General features: G+C 38.8%; 1 protein-coding gene across 1 annotated transcript; it reads right to left on the reverse strand.

Moving 5' to 3' along the window:
- Positions 1–3,760: 3,760 nt before the first annotated feature.
- On the reverse strand, positions 3,761–6,925 carry LOC122770697 (galactosylceramide sulfotransferase-like). The gene is made up of 3 exons (XM_044027712.1): positions 6,847–6,925; positions 6,437–6,598; positions 3,761–5,767 (listed from the first exon to the last, which is right to left on the reverse strand). Exons 2-3 carry the CDS (start codon positions 6,568–6,570, stop codon positions 4,624–4,626), a joined length of 1,278 nt encoding a protein of 425 aa, XP_043883647.1. The 5' UTR covers positions 6,571–6,598; positions 6,847–6,925; the 3' UTR covers positions 3,761–4,623.
- Between the last annotated feature and the right edge of the window lie 10,725 nt (positions 6,926–17,650).

Raw genomic sequence — 17,650 nt, forward strand, 5'->3', positions numbered from 1 at the left:
AAAAAAATAAAAAAATAAAAATAAGCACCAGAAACTTTGGTAGTGAATGATGAGGACAGAAAAAAACAATCCATATGAGATTTGTGTCCCCTTGTCCTTTTTGCACAACACAAGAATGAACCCCAACCTTGTTAAAAAGGTAACCTTTATGCTGAGTACATTTTAAACAGGCTACTTTTTTACTTTAACCTGAGTACATTTCTACACCAGTAGGCAAAGGAACTAGGGACACTATATAGGGCAGAGGGAATCAAGAGCAGGTGCGAGTGATAATGATCACCAGGTGAAGTGCATGAGGGAATTAGGGGAGATGTGTCTAAACAACTGAGGAAACTACGAGACAGGAAGACATGACATTTACCAAAATAAAAGGGGAAGTGAAAATCAAACCCACACCAAAGGTGACAAGAACTTAACATGACTTTAAACCTAAACTAAATCTAACACAACAACTAAACTAAGCAGAACAAAAACAAAGTTGACCCTTGGTGACACTGTGTCAATGTGATCTGTATAAAACATGACCAAGTGAAATGGCTCCTTTTTATCATTAGATGAATGTGACAAAGCTGGATGCAGATATCAAATAATAGCATGCTGTTGATGCTTGGTAAACACAACGTGGTGGTAAGTCATTGCTGGAATCAGCCAAATAGATGGTCAAATTCCAAAAGTTCTGGTATTGAAACGGCTGAACAGTTGTTCAGAATTCCTGTTGGGTTTTTTTTATGCTCAGTCTTTTTGAATCCATTAAATTCCTGGGTGACCTTGAAGGTCACTCAGGCGAACAGGAAAATAAAGAGAGACCGAGGAGAACAAACAAACAAGGTCATAAAAGAGTGAAGAGACTGACAGGAGACAGTGTGAAGGTGTGAAGAATCCGTGAGAGGGGAGGAGGAAGACAGTCGACATTGAAGAAGCACAGCCATCCCATTGAAGAACGGATGAGCCACTTGTTCATTCTCCCTCATGCTGCCCTCGCTGCATCCACGTGAGAAAGGAGGGGACGGAGGGAGGAGACAGGGAAGCTGGGAGGAGGAGGAAGAGGAAGAGGGTGAAGGGACTGCTGAACACCACTGCATGGAAATCTTACTCCAGCCCTCTGCCCAAAAACAAAATCCAGCTTTGTCAGTTGTTTGGTTGCAGATTTGCATTTATGTTATTTTATAATAAGCAGGTGAAAGAAACAGGTCAAAGGGGATTCAAATGTATAAAATATTCATAATTTGTTGAGCAACTGATTGTGGGACAGGAGGAAATGAGCAAATTTGGTATCAAATATAAATCAGCATTTTACAATATGTTTTTTCTGGTATTATTTAGTGTACATTGACTAAAAAGTCAGTTTACATCAAGTTTTCTTTAGTTAAATAATAAAATGATGCTCAAACTAGTCTCAGCTCTTCTGGTATTTTCTGAGAAAATAAATCTGTGATGTGACAGAGTTTTTCATCACCGTTTAGTCAGCCATGTTCAGACTCCATAAAGGATGTGGATGTGTGTCATATTGAATTCACATCGGCTTTCTCATAGGAAATGAAACAGAATGCAGCGGCTTTAATAACGACTCATAACCTCGGTAGATTTGCAGTTACTCACTTGTATGATGTTCTAACTTTGACATTTGACTTTGACAAAGCCCAAACATCGTCAATCAGAGCTCTCTCAGTGTGTGTGTGTGTGTGCTCAAAGGGGAATGAGGAACCTGTTCAAAGCTTATCAGTATTTACTTAACTTTTAGAAGAAATGTCATCAATTGAAGTGAACATCACTGGTACCTGTTTAACCAAAGGTTACAACCAATTTCATTTCACTCTGAAATACTGTATATGTGCCCATTAAATAAGCTGCTCTGCAGCATTTATCATATAGCACTGTTACACATGAGAACTGCACATCTCTGTCAATTTTAACCTGCTGCAGTTGCCAAATTTCAAGCTGACTGTCTTTGACATTTTTCTGCAAATTGTGTATCAAGACGCAATAAACACATATAGGGAGAAAGGCGGGGTACACCCTGGACAGGTCAGCACTCCATCACAGGCACGCATTTAGAGACAAACAACCACCCCTGAGTGTCCAATTTACCTAAACTCCATATTTTTGTTCTTTTACTGTGGGAGGAAACCGGAGAACCTGGAGTATCAAATATAATTTCTAATGCAAATTATATTGACACCAAAATGTAACCAACATAGATCATATGTAAAAACATTTGTCTGTCTCCTCTTGTATCACACCTCTTCTAATTCACTCCCCTCACACTGTACTAATAACAGGTGTCATCCCTGCTAATGCCACACTGGTATTATGCCCCACTGTGGCTGTTTTTTGCATGGAGGCCACAGTATTTGAATTTAATCTGGTGTGTCTGAGCTCAGAGGTGAAATATGTCTCTCTCTCAGTCTCGCTCTCTCGCTCTCTCTCTCACTCTCACTCTCTCTCTCCCTCTCTCTCTCTCTCTCTCTCTCTCTCTCTAAGGTAGCAGTGGGTTTTTAACCTTGGGCCTCTGGGCAACCCAGAATTTTGTTTTATGTGTGTTTGTGTATGTGTGTGTGTCTGTGACTGTTACATGATCACAATTTTTCAAAGTCACCAGGAAGGTCTGCATCTGTGGAGTGACTCATGCTCTTTACCTTGGACAGAAGCAGCAAGTAATGCTGGACTCCAGCGCCATCTACTGTACTTGTCATAGAAAAGCACTTCGAGTTCTTGCAGGGACACCATGGGTCTCCTTGGAAAACATACCGAAAGGTGAAGTGATGAATAGTGGCAATGGAAAAATACTACAATTAGACAGAATTATTTAATATGTTAAAATAGTGCTAAATATCATCTTCATTGTGCCCATTATTCACCTTGTTGAAACCTGGCTTCTATGTTACCTGCAACTACAATATACCTCAATTTCTGAGTTCATTATAGGGGAAAAAGTGACATCACTTGAGGCGATTTATTATGACTTTTTACACACATGCAGTAGTACTCTGCAAGACCTGAAAACAGTCTTTGATGTGTAAAAAAAGTTCATTATAATAAAGGAAATTTCATCTACATTGTACATTTTTAATAGCTACACACAGCAGCACATTGTTGAAAAAACTATTAAAATTGCTTTAACTCTTACCACACATGACAGGGGGAATTTGGACTTTATGGTTAATCATTGTCACGGTGTTAGAAGACAGGACACAGGCGAGCCATGCCATTACCACGGAGTTGTCACAACCTGGCAATGAGTAACTGCAGGACCAGGAAATATAAAGCCTGAGCTGATGAGTGAATTGGGAGCAGGTGGGCTCCTGCCACAGGTGAGCTGATTGCATGCTGGAGGTAGAGAAGCAGGAGAGAAAGGAGGACACGAAGGAGGAGGCAAGGTGGGGCAAGAAACATGGTCCTCAAATTACCTTTCCAACATGATGTTGGAACATCAATTCTTGGTCCTACCCTTTTTGCTATATTTACAAATGACATTCAACAACCTGTCTGCAAAGCCTATGCTGATGATATGCCTCTGCTCCTTCTCCAGATCATGTTGTTAAGTCTTGAAAACGTAGGTTTAACGAAATACAACAGGCCTTTACCAACCTATATTTGTTTTTAAATATGGTTTTAATATGTTGAAAATGTGTTGCCCTTTTCACATCATGTCAACATGTTACAGTCAAAGGTCAAAGCAAGACTTGGTTTTGTGTACATACATTGTTCCTCATTTACATCTGCAGCCAAACGTATGATTGTTGAAAAGACCAGCCTTCTCTTATTTGATTTACGGGGATACAATATACCGACATGCATGCAAAGGAACCCTCCATAAACTGGACACAATTTATCACTCTGCTAATCGACTTGTCACAAATGTTGAATAAAATAAAAATAAAAATTATAAATGTCAAGCTCAAGATCCACAAATAGTCTGCAGAATATTGGAAGTTAAAGAGGGGTGTTTCTTCTTCTTGATAGTGTAATATTTATTTAAGAGGCATTTTTAAACAAAACATTCCAACTCATGAGTCATGTAGTGACTTTGACATTGCAAAGCACAATAAAAGAAAAGCAAAGTCATGTAAGGAGAAGGCCACCTGAGGTCACATGGGCTGGGATATGACCTCAACAATTCTGGAGAATTCTAGGAGAATTGATCATTGAATGATAACCACAGTATATTCCACCATAGTGGTTATACAGTCTAACCTGAATGGAACTTCTGCAAAACATGTCTTTTTTTATGGCTTTTAAAGCTGTTGAAGACCTTCTTTGGATTTTGCTCTCTACATTACATTAGAATGGATCTACTGAAACTCAATTGTTTAAGCATGCAAAACAAGGCAGAATGTGCAGCTCTTTTAAAACAAAGAAGAGTACACAGAACAACAATAAACAGAGATAAATCCTCTCTAAAAAGAAGGCTACACATATTTCATATAACATGCTAAACGATTTAAATACATAAATAGTTGTATTATTAGTTGTAGATTCATGTCATACATGCTTATATCTCTGGCAGACTGCAACAAATTTGCCCCATTCAAAAAAAAATACTGTGTAGTTATTTAACATATTCATTTTTCATCCATGCCCTTCACAGCTCATTCAGCCATTTGTCTCATGTGTCTCCTGTCATCAGTTAATGATATTCCTCACGTGTTCCCACAGCTTAGTGACCCACAGGTTAACCCCCAAGTCTGTCAGATATTGAATTTCTGGGAGTAACATCTTTCGGCACAACACCTGATAGGCTTTGTCTATATTTTTATTTAAATTGTATCCCATGATGGACCTTTCTCCGATGGGTTGCCATGGCTGCATTTCTTCCTCATGAATGTCTTTGGCCATCACAGGGTGACCTCCCTTGATGCAGATCTTCTCCATCTCTGCATTCCTCCTCCTGAGCTCTGCAACATCCTTTGTCATACGCTCTCTTCCATAAGTCTCCACTTTCTCCCAGAAAGTCACGTTAAAGTGTTTGTAAAGCTTCCAGTCAATGCTATTCCACTGCAAGGCCTTTGCCCTCAGTTGTGGGGTCAGTTTAGACATTGTGGATTGCTGACGAGAGTTTAGCTTAAAGAACAGGATGTCAACCATCTCCCAGCAGAGGATGTCCTTGAGCAATATGAGTGATTCCTCAAAGTGCTCCATTAGCATAACCAAATGAAAACGCTCAGCAATGAGCCCGATGCTCTTGTTGACTTGGGGGTCACTTGGATCCAGGGTGTTGTCCTGTCCAAAGTCAAAGAAGAGCAGGTTCTTCAGGTAGAAGGAGCTGAATCCATTTGGGCTGAAATAGAGATTGGGATCACGCAGGAACTCTGCCATCTTATCTTTTCCTGGTATACTCCAGGTCAGAGGAATGAGATGACCGAAGTAATGGAAAGAGGACTCAAAGAGCTCTGCGGGATCTCTCAAGATTGTAATGTATAAAGTGTCCCTTGGCAGCACTTTGGCCACTTCAGCTGCGTTGAAACGCATGTGGTTACACAGGATGTTAAAACACATTCCAGATTTAAAATCTTGAACGTACGTGTGCTGAAAATATGAAGGGTAGAAGAAGTCATTTCGACCATTGGGAAAAGCAAATTTGAGATTGTGCTTCTCCCCAAAGCGGAAGAGAATGTTGAGGAAGGTGCTGCTTGCAGTTTTATGAGTCTTCATGAACATGACGTCCATTTTAGGGACACATATTTTATTATTTTGCTGTGAGCCATTTGTGGGTGAATGAGTGCTGTGTTGGCCTGGAGGGGCAGCACACGAGAGAGGAACTGGAAGCCTGGAGAAAGAGTGGAAATGATTTAGTATAACAGCAAATCAAATCCCTATTCTGTGTAGATATGAGAAAAGGACAAATGTCATAATGTCATCAGTGATCTTTCAAGGTCAAATTACTTCATTTTAGCCACTATAGGACACATACAAAAGTGTGTTGGTACAAACTTACTTTTATCATTTCAAAATGAGGACGTTATGTGCAGTGAGGTGCACTTCTGTCACTTCATACTTCTATGGAAAGCCATCAAAAACAATGTTTTGAAAATGCACTGACCAGGAGTAGCACTCATATCCAGCCATCTATGACAATAAAGCTTTTTATGGTACACCAGCTGGAATAGTTTTGATGTTGTCATCTTGTTTGATACCAATGTATTATAAAGTATACATATAATAAAGATCACAGGTTGTAAATTGGGGTGATCTTGTCTCTGTGATGATAATCTGGATTTTGAGTCCACTTGTTAATCCTTGTCTGGTAAATCATTACCTTGTGCAGCAACACAGCTAGAGGAGTTGTGATATTATGAAGATTGAGGCAGGACATTTAGTAGACTATCAGCTGTGGTGAAGTATTTTGATGTGTTTTCCAAACCAATCTAATATAAAAACAATGTTATAACAAATCTTAATTGTGTAAAAAAATGAAAATGCTGTGAAAGACTCTTACTCTGGTGGACTGACGTAGATCTGTAGTGTAGAAAGACAGTACAACACGATCATAAACATGAAGAAGCAAGCCACAGTGACATGTTTGACCCAGCGTTGCTTCCATGAAATGGGTTTTTGTCGCACTTGCAGCATGGTGATGAAGAACTAGAAAAAGGATCACCTGGTGGGAGAATGAAAAGTCAAGAACATCAACAACTGCACTTTGTCTATACCTTTTATTGTCTATACCTTATCGTCGAGCCACAGAGACAAATAAATATGTGATCTTTAGACTCTGTACAAGACTACGGACTAGGTACAACACTTCTCATGATGTTAAAAAAATGTGTAAATTGAAATAATAAATCAACTGGGTTATTGTGTTTCAATATAAAGGCACTGCATTCAATTTGAAAAGGCTAAACTTACCATTCGTGTCGCATGTCAGTCGCTGGGCAGTCAAGCTGAATATGTTCCTGCGGTCGATTGGATATCTTATCTTTATGGCTTTTAATGGTTTACATCATTGTTGCTGGGGTTACTATAGTTGGCATCTAAGCTGGGGCTCCCATTCCTCTCCTTGTACAGTCTCCACCTTTCGCTCAGACCTTGTTCTTCCCATTTTGATAACTGTTCAGGACTTGCCTTTCCCTGTTTTTTAGTAGTAGTTTTTTACTTGGGGCGTCCTTGTGGTTTCTGGTTGCCTGCAGGATCCCAAGATTAGAATTATCATTTTTTAAAAACATACAACACTTCCAAATGTTGTTTATTTTTTTGTTTTTATAATTAATGTTTTTTTTCACCTAAACACAACACAGAAGTGTTTCAACTTTTGTATTTCTATATGTTCAGCAAATGTGTTGTAACTGGGCAACAGTGACCTCTAATGAAACAAATGAGTATTAACATGGTTGTGATCAAGCAGTTGGGTCTGTCAGTTACAAGAATTTTAACATACAAAGTTTAAATAAATGAGTCAGGACTACAGAACTATGGAGGACCAAATGGGACAAAATTAAATAAATAAATACACCATTAAATCATTAATTAAATATGTAATTAAATAATGAAATGTGTCATTAAATACATTTAATTCATTAAAGACACATTTCATTATTTAAAGACACATTTCATTATTTCATGACATGAAATGTGTATTTTAATGAATGATTTAATGGTGTATTCATTTATTTAATTTTGTCCCATGTGGTCCTCCATACAGAACAAAATTTTTCAATTTGATAATTTATGATTTTAATAGACAGCACATTTTTTTTCAAAACAGTCTTTAAGTTACAAATGAAACCTTGGTTACAAGTTTTATGAAGACATAAATTGACTTTTCAAAAGCTGCTCCTCATGAAGCCAGGATATACAGTTTTTCTGTGCTGCAAATATTGAAATAATAACTGGAGATTCACCATAGTCCCAACAAACTCCATTTGTTTGAGAGACGCTGTTGTGGCACTGCTGCTCATTAGTCAGCTGAAAATTAATATGGTTCCAGGCTTGTGGATCTGCACACAGTAAATGTTTCCTTGAAAAATAAACAATCTCCTCTCATCTCCTCTCAACACACCGATGCATAATTAATAGCTTCACGTATTCCGTAGACAGGAGTGGGTTTACAGCCTCATTACTCTTTACTTTTGAAAAAATAACATTAAGACGGGATTTACAAGACAGGTTTTTTCTGAAAAGAGAAGAATATTTCTGATATTCACCTGTGAAAATGGATCCATACAGCAGTTCTGTACCAACTGAAACTCTTCACTGCATTTATTTGACAAAACATCCATCAGTCTATTATGTTTTACTCTTATAAACTGAAAGTGAATTTAAGGGACATAAACAGCATGTGCCATACCATCATCTACTGTCACATGTTCCTAAATCAGAACAAATAAGCAGCCACTGCACAGACAAACGTCTGATCTGTATTCAACACTACACCGATCAGCCATAACACTGTGAAACCAGTTACCTGTTTTTATGTTGTGGCTGTACATTATACTTTACATGTGTGTACACATACACCATCTGAACATATACATGCATACAGATAGTGTATAGGTTGTAGCATGAGAAATGAATATAGATTTAGTCATTAACTAAATTTGGCATCACACACAGACAAATGACGACCACATTTTTGCATAATCTTAATGGCTTTATCTTATTGTCTTATGCAGAAAACAAACAAATAAACCAATAATGGTTGGGGTGTTGTTTTTAGTCAGGCTTCCTTCTTCTTACGAATGATAGGTGATGAGTTGATGGTGCAGAAAGAACCCCTCTGACACAAGACTCGTACCGAACAAAAGGGATTTTATTTGGTTAAGTCAAGCATCAGACCAAGCTCTGCAGCAGCTTGGGAGAACGTTCCTGCCGAATCTCTGAACAATTCTGCCTGCATAGGAGCAGGTCCATACTTTTAAAGGTTTCTCTGACATCATCATCCTATACTTCACATTTGTCCATTTTAGGTATTCTATCTTCGGTCTAGAAGCCCACCCTAGTGATGGACAGAGAAGACAAACAATGGTGCCCTTCTGTCTTTAGGTACCACGTCTCCGTATAGGAGGACAGCTGCTCAGAACATACATCTAATCTTCAATGTAAACATATCGTAATTATTAGAGAATCAACAACAGATTTGACCTCAGAACCTCTTATTATATAGTTCTTTATCTGCGTTTCTTCAAAAAAGCCTTTTCCAGGATGGGCCCAGGATTGGCCCATTAATGTGTCATAAAATATGTCCTGGGTCATACTTGTGACCCCCATGAGGAATTTCCTGGTTACTTTTCAACTGCAATGGAATACACATCTCTAACTTATTCGAGACAGAATGTAGCTGTGTTAATGTGTTCATCTACATCAGATACTACAGGGGCTTGTTAAAAATGCGAAAAAAAAAAAAAAAGTACCAAACTAAACCAGTGAGGTTCTGACTGAAAGTAAGGTTTTTGGATCATATGGGATTTTACAGTCTTGTTTTTCCAATATTCAATTTTGACCGGCAATGTTTTATTGACTTTAATCGTTACTGCACGTCAGTATTTTTTGTTATGTTTGCATGGCATTTTGTGTGCAGAGTAATGATTTGTGTAAAAAAAAGGTGGGACCTTATTTGATTAGACTTTAAAGCAACTCCCCAGCGTGCATCATACTTATCACAGCTCCACAAAACACGTCCAAAATTGTCCAAACAGCTTGTGCAACATGAGCTGTGTTTTATGAACAAACCGGAGGGTCCAACAGAACAATATTTACCTCCATATTTCCTTCCCTCTGGTGTCCTGCAAACCAAAGGCAGCGGGCAGTGACTGGAGCATTGAAGAGAGCTCCGAGGGAGTTATGAGGAATAACACTGTGTTCGCCAAAGAGATAAGTTTAGTGAGAGAAATTTGCGGAGTTTTCCGTCTGTATCAGCATTATTATAAAAGAAAGTATTGCAGCTAATGGCTTCATACATAGAGTATGTATTGCCTGTATGGCATTGCAGCAGCTTCCACTGGGAACCCAGGGGAGTGAATGAAGAGATAAAACCATGGGATGAGCGGTGCTAAACTTGTATTTGATGAGGGCTGAAAATCTCACCTCGCACTAAGCAACAGAAAGTGAAAATAGGATCCCCTACTTGTTAACCAAACACCAACTTTGCATATGAAAAGTTAGAAACTAATCGATAACCATGGCTTTAATAAGAACTTCATCCTGCAGATGAATTATTCATGAGGTGTGCATCCTATAGTGAGCGCTCCGTTTGAGAAAGTACACGTTATGACGTACATCTTCTCATCTCCTCTACTGATTTTTTTTTATTAAGTTGATTGTGAGGGACAATGATCACATTTTATTTTTTGGAAACACTAATGCTTTAAGTTCTCCATAAAATGGGCTAATGGCATGCAGAGAGCGAGAGAAATAATGATAGTTTTTTACTACACACCATGTCCACTGTCTGCCATCTGCCTGAGACCGTATAAACCCACTGTTTCATCAGCTGTGTCAGTGGCTGATTTCAGATGAAGATGCAGTGGTCATGTGTGGTTGGCAATTTGAAATTGTAAACTTCACAAGCAACAGCTTCCTGCACTCAGGAAGCGGCCAGAACTCTGAGGTCTGCTTTTGTACACGTCTAGATTAAGGCTAAATACAGGGGAGATAGAGCCTTTGCTGTGGCAGCTCCTAAACTGTGGGAGAGCCTTGCTCTACATGTGAGAGTTGCCCAGCACCTCGACCCTTGAGCAATTAAATCAACGTCTTAAGATGTATGTCTTCTCACTAGCTTAGTTAGGTAAGACACAGTGGCCTCATTGCACAGTCATAGACTTTCGTCTGCTAACTGTTGTCTCCCGCTCTCTCAAATACTTCTGCTCCTGGTCTCTCTCCTCTGTCTCTGCCCTCTCACTCCTCTCTTGTTCCCCTCCCTTTTGGTTTCCTTGTACAGGCTTAGCATGTTTTAGTTGCCTATTCTATTGCTGTATTGCACTGTTCTTGATTTTTTGATTGTATTGTTTGATTGTTGATATGTTGATTTGTTGTCTACGTCTCTCATTGCTCATCTCATCTCCAACCAGCTGAGACAGATGCTGTACATCCTTGAGTCTGATTCTACCAGAGATTTAAATCAAGTTTTTTTTTTTTTTTATCTTACCATGGCCATATGTTATGCTATGTTGCACCACAGAGGTGTTTACTATGCGTGGGCCTTTTCACCTCTTCACTGCAGAACTGCTTCTCCTGGTGTCTGGTGCCATTTTCTTTTTTGGAGCATGACAAAGTTCTCAAGTCCAAAAGTGCTTGAGTGTATTTTGCCTGCAGATCCCTTTAATATCTCCATAGTGTGAACTTGAAACAGATGTGGGACACATCTTGGTTGCTTGTTACTCGGCTGTGCTTTTCATATATCAGGTCTTTTTATGGAACGCTTAGGAACACAGAAACCCTCGAGCCTCTGATTTCCACCAGGCAAGCCAAGCCTAGAGGTAGGAGTAACATGGTAGGAGTAAAATAAGAAATGGGATTACTGTAATTTTTGGGTCTGTCTTCTTTATTTGCGTTAGCCTACATCATGCCAAAATGCTGATCCAGCTAATCCATGGACATGATCCTGCCTCAGTGATCCGACAGACAGCACCTGCATACGCTCAGTCTCCAGGCAGCAATCCATGCTTTACCTGCAGCATCCTGCTTCTCCTTTGAGGAGAACCAGCCGGCTTCATTGGCTTCCTGCTTGACCTCCAGATAGGATCTGTCAACATTCTTGCCTCATTCGCTCTTCTGCTTCTGGCCTTTGGATGTTTCCCAGTCTCTGGGTCAACCTCCAGATCAGTTCTGCCTAGCGTCCAGGTCATCCAACGGGACTCTGCTACGTCACCCTTCTGCCCTTAAGTCATCCACCATGGCCCCCAACTCCATCCCTGCAAAGTCTACTTGCTGTTACCTTGTGTTCCTCAGTCCCATTCTCATATAAGAGTACATATAATCTAATCCTGCAGGAGTAGACTGAACACACTTCAGGGACTGTGGGTGTATAGTGTAGCTGAAGACGTGACAGTATAAAGTTCAGTTTGTGCCTTGTCAGCAGTATTCTTGTCACTCTACAGTGAGGGTCAGAGCAGCTGTTAAGAATTGAAGCTGGCTATAAAACATTATGAAGTAGTCCTGCGTAGAGAAGTGGCAGCAGGAGGTGAGTAGTTATTGCAGTGGCAGGGGAAATGGTCTTTGAGTCTGCAGAAAAAGTTTATTTCTCTTGGATTTATTATAATTATTCAGTTTTTAAGCATCCTAAAGCAACTGTTTACGGCAACGTTGTGTCTTGTCAGCCGAACAAGATGATACATCAATACAGGAAGTCATCTTCTGTATTATAAGTGGTATATGTGTTCTTTTAAAATACGACACTTGTTAAATCACATTGATCATTTTGATTTCATGACTTTGTAACAAAGTAACTGGAACAAAGAATACTTTCTTTCTGTCGTTTTTTAACTAATTTACGATTTATCTTCTGTGTGTCTTCCTCTCTATCATGCTTACATTTTCCCTCTCCATCCCTCTGCCTTCTCTTTCACCCCCTCCTCTTCTTTACACAGTATATTTTCTTCTCCCAGTGTCATTCTTTTGCTGTATCCACTCACCTCTTTCATTTCCTCCTTAGTTCTTTATCTTTTTTCTTCTAAGCTCCCTTGTTGTCTCCAAGACCATATCTCTGCCCGTTTCTACGTCTCCGTGGTCCAGGGATTTCTCTTTTTTTGTATGATATCTAACTATTCTTCAAACTTTTACCCTTATACTGTTTAATCCAAAATAACGTTTTGAAAATGTTATTGTTACCTGTAGAAAGACTGAAGCCCCATGTTGGTCACCTGGTCACCTTCTCTTACTTTCCAACTACCTTGGATGCCTCTCTCTGGTTTATTGTAAAATAAGATGGACAGACATGGGTTTTGTAGACATGGGTGTTTTTTCCTGTGTGTGCATGTTTGTGTGTGGATGTAGAAACAGAAGTACAGCACACACTGTAAAAGGAACTCTGCTTAACCCATTCATTTATATGAAGCTAATTAGAGGATCTGTCTAGGGAGAAGGACCTCATTGGGCCATCTGTTTATACTGTGTGTGTGTGTGTGTGCAGTTGTGTGTGTGTATAACAGGTTTTTGGAGATAAATTAACGCTGCTTAACAGTGCAGTAAATACAGAGGTCTCACAAGGGTATTACGACTGGCGCTCTCTTAATTTTCCATGTAACTCTACCTTAAACACATGTTCACACACCCTTTACTTCGGTCTCCTTTGCTAACTCCTTTTTTAGTGTGTCTGAGAATTCAAGAACTAATTACAGAAATCTGTTAAATGACTTAAATTCCGTTAAAATGAAATGACTGTATACCACTGTGTAACCCCGCAGAATACAAACAGGACAACATAAACTTTGCATGGGCTTAAGGTCCAAAGTTTTTATTAATGCAGATAGTCTGTTTTAATCTAGGATCAATAAAATGAAATAGTTACCGCACCATGAAAAAAATACCTTATAAAAATACCTTATAACTTATAAAGAAAGAAACTGATTAATTTTGGTGTTTTATCAATTTCTTTCATCTTGTGACCTGCACATACTTTTATTTGCTCTGTTGTAGTCATTATTTATTTGTCCCCTTTTCTAATATTACCTTAGTGTTGTTTCCCTTTATCTTGGCATGCCTGTTTTATCATTGTCCATATTTTGTATGCTTTTAGTTTCGTATATCTTCAGTCTTAGCTTTTGTTTTGTGTCATTATTATTATTATTCTTTTACTTTTATCTAATGTTATCATAGTTTTGTTTCCATATTATGGGTGTGTATTGTATGATCAGTTCAAACAGGATATGATGCTTTATCTCAGCACAACATATCATCACCGTCTGTCACTGTCGCATATATAGATGTTTCAAGGAGATAAAACAAAAATGTGTTCATTTCGCAAGGTAATAACTTATTTTTTTTACAAAATCTTTATGGACAGAACAAACAGAAATGAAGGTAACAATCAGATGGACATGGCGAGTGCATGCCTTCATTTCATCCTACCTCTTCAAACGCTGTCACGGTTAACAAAGGACTGAGTGGAAATAAGCAGCAGCATCAACATTAAATGAATGGTAGAGTGAACATGAAAAAGGAGAGGGGAAAAAAACGTGAGGAGGAAAATGAGATTTTATCTTTCAATCAAAATGGCAGGCGGTTGATTTTTTCAATGGAGGCAACAATTTCAGCTCAATTTAGTTTCCCATTAAAAATGTAATTGAACCACCAGATGAGAAAGTGATTCAATCATAACTTCAAAATCAAAAAGTAAGTTGATATCAAACAAAATACAGTCCGGTCTTAGCAGTGGAGTGTGGATGTCTCAGTGTTTCGTATCCGTAGTTAGACGTCGTTTACATGCCACTCAAACTGAACTGGCTCATTCTGCCACAAACTCATTTGTAATTTATTTTTCTTTAGCCGTTCATAAGAACACTGACGAGAACATCTGACAATCATATCACATTATAGTGGATGGAAAACAGTATATTTGAAAGCCTAAACTTAAGGAACGGCTGCCAGGTCTCTGGTTTTCCGTGCAGCTTGTTAAAAGTTACGGAGCTCCTCTCATGCACACTTATTATATGCATGGATTTAAAAAAAAAGCATAGAAAATCATATTATTTTTGCTGTACACTGTGTGAGTGGAAAAGGAGCACAACACTGAAATATTTTAATTGGTTGGTTATTTGTCTCACTTTGGATATTAAATACATTTATTTGACATGCTTATACATCCCCTTCTCGATTTATTCTTCACGCTATTTAATCGATTTCAGAACAAAAGCCACTCAGAACTTGGAAAAACATTTTGGTCATGGAACAATCTGCAAAACTCACGACAGCTTCAGCATTTTATTTCCCTGGACGAATACAAAACTCCACTGACTAAACTGTTGATCTAAAGAGTGTAATTGCTGTTCTTAAACTGGACTTCAATGATTTTATGACGTCTTAAGTGAATGTTTTAGTTGTGTTTGCTCTTTTATTGTACCGGTACTTTTTGGCAGGTCTCCCTCGAAGCAGAGATTTAATCTCAAGGGACTTCCTGGTAAAATAAAGCTTAAATAAAATACAGAAACAAGTGGGGTGGTAGTGAACATGTTCAACTATCTGGCACTGATTTATAGCCATGATGTAGCTCGTTTATTCATATGCCTTGAAAAACTAAAAAGATTAATGGAAGAAAGAGATGCAAAATTAAATATATTAATTCAACTTGATTTCAGTTTATGATGCAATCTCTTTGTCTCTCAGCCCCTAAGTTTGTTTGGTAAGACTTTATGTTTGTGAAATAGTCAAATTAAAAAGCAATTAAAAAAAATAGACAAATAAAAATGTGTGCGGTTGATTGACTGGGGCAAATGTGCATCTGCAAGTACTTAAGTGCAGCAGCTGCCACTAGATGCTACTGAAGAGCTATATTTTACTCGCAGCACATTTAATCTATCACCCTCCTCCTGGCATGTACTGTGATTTTTTAACACGTGACTTTCCAAACAAAAGCCAGCTTTTCCAATCTCCAGTCTAGAAACAACCCTGTCTGGCTCTCGCTGTGAGCCACGGGGCTTTTGGATAAATACAGACACTATAAGCTATAGTGAGGTATGGCCAAGAGAATCAAATGTGAACATGTGACAGCTCCCAGTGGAGTCACAGGTCTGAACGTAGCGCAAACACACCTTGACAGCAGCATGCAGCTCGTGTTTCTCACACCTCACTTTGGTCTGAGGAAATTGGTCTAAGAAATTGCTTTCATTACAGCAGAGAGTCCAAATGGTAACCGGGGCACTGCCGTTGTAAAGAAGATCGTTATGAAAAGCTCATGTAATCAGTGTTAATCACAAGGTGGGGCTGTGCGCAGAAATAAAGCATCATATTAAATGAGACACGGCACGTCCACCTGGCAATGACATGGAATTGTAATACCTGGTAAGGACAATTCTTTTTTGCAAATAAAAGTGACAAAACTGTTTTGGGGTTTTCATGGCACATAGTGAAGACATCCATTTTGCTGACATCATCTTCCAAAAATTGACCTTCAAAAACGTGGTCTTGCCTGAAGTGTGAACCTCCATTTTTGTCCCCGGTAGTATTAAGTAAGAAGTGAAAAAAACACACAGACAAAAACATTATTAATAATATATTCTATTTAAATATGTATTATTGATATGTTATGTTTATTCCACATCTCATTATAAGGGAACTGATGAGTCAAGAAGTGGAGATAATGCAAAAGTGCAAAGATTTGTCTGCAGACGCTCTTAAATGTATTTGCCCATCACTCATCCCCTGTGGTGTGTGTGTATGCCTGTGTGCCTTGTCCATTAGTCACTGAGGGCTTCCTTAACGAAGCGCTCTTAATTGCTGAACTTGTTTGGGAAATATTTTTCCCTCTCTGTCTCCCCTCTCCCCAAACCCACTCCCCCATAGCCCTCTCTTACTTTGACATTTACTTTTGTTCTTCAGATCTGGCTCCGTTTTTTTTGCTCTCTCATTTATCTTAACCAAGTTTTTTTTTATCTTATTTCACTGTTTGCTTTCGCTCTGTGTCCTTAGGATTGTTTAATATTTTTATTGCTTTTATTGCAAAAACACCAAAGTCATGGTCACACCAAGTGGCAACTGATCATGATGTCGCCCTAACCTCCGTGTTGACAAAAACCTGTAGATGTCACCTGCAACCAGGTTCCTATTGGATGACACTAGCTGTCAATCACACTGGTGTCCACCCACATGTGACACACTTTGTTGTTTGTTTTTTCCTTTAATGGGAACATCATTTACAAAATTGACCTGAAACAAGAGACTCCTCAAGAAGATATTTACTGACCTTAGAAATAAAGTGACAAGTACAATATATACATATACAGTATATGTATGGAGAGAGCGAGAGAGAGGGAGAGAGAGAGAGAGAGAGAGCGAGAGAGAGGGAGAGAGAGAGAGCTTGCCTCCTGGATGAGTTGTCAAGGAGACCTTTCGAGAGAAAGGTCTTGAATATTTTGCCTCACCTTATCTCACTAAACCCCCTCCTCCCCTGCTGCACTCGCCCATCCAGCATCCACACTGTAATTCCACTGCAATATTTTGTAAAATAAATAAATAAATAATGCAACCTGAAGAGACGATATTATTCTTAGATCATTATCTAGACTGATAGTAGCTGTAGTTCTCGTTAATAAACAGCGTCATGTTTGTCCATCAGTGACTAATCTTGCAAAATACACAATTTCTGGGACATTTTGTGCCTTTATGGGACCGACATAAGGAACACTGAAGTCTACAGTTGGCACGGTAAGGGACATTACACTCGTTAGACGTACACGCTCATTTTTACCATCAGATAAAGACGAGGAGTGTCAGACAGTCCCAATATAATGGAGCAATAACACATAAAATACGTGAAAATAATAGATGAATCAAACACAAGTAATTTAAACCGTAATTTGTAATTTGATATGCAATTTAGACAGCTTTTACTACTTTGCATCAGTCTCCCATTTCCCATTTAAACAGAAAGGAGGCTATCTGTCATATTTTGATAACTTTATCATCGAGATGCTGTCCAAGAATTATCCTGATAAGAGCATTTCAATAAAAAATGTTGTCTGTTTCGTCTTCATGGCATGTTGTACTTCAGATTAGGTGCCAT

The sequence above is a fragment of the Solea senegalensis genome, linkage group LG6 (genome assembly GCF_019176455.1).
Source record: "Solea senegalensis isolate Sse05_10M linkage group LG6, IFAPA_SoseM_1, whole genome shotgun sequence".
Lineage (NCBI taxonomy): Eukaryota > Metazoa > Chordata > Actinopteri > Pleuronectiformes > Soleidae > Solea > Solea senegalensis.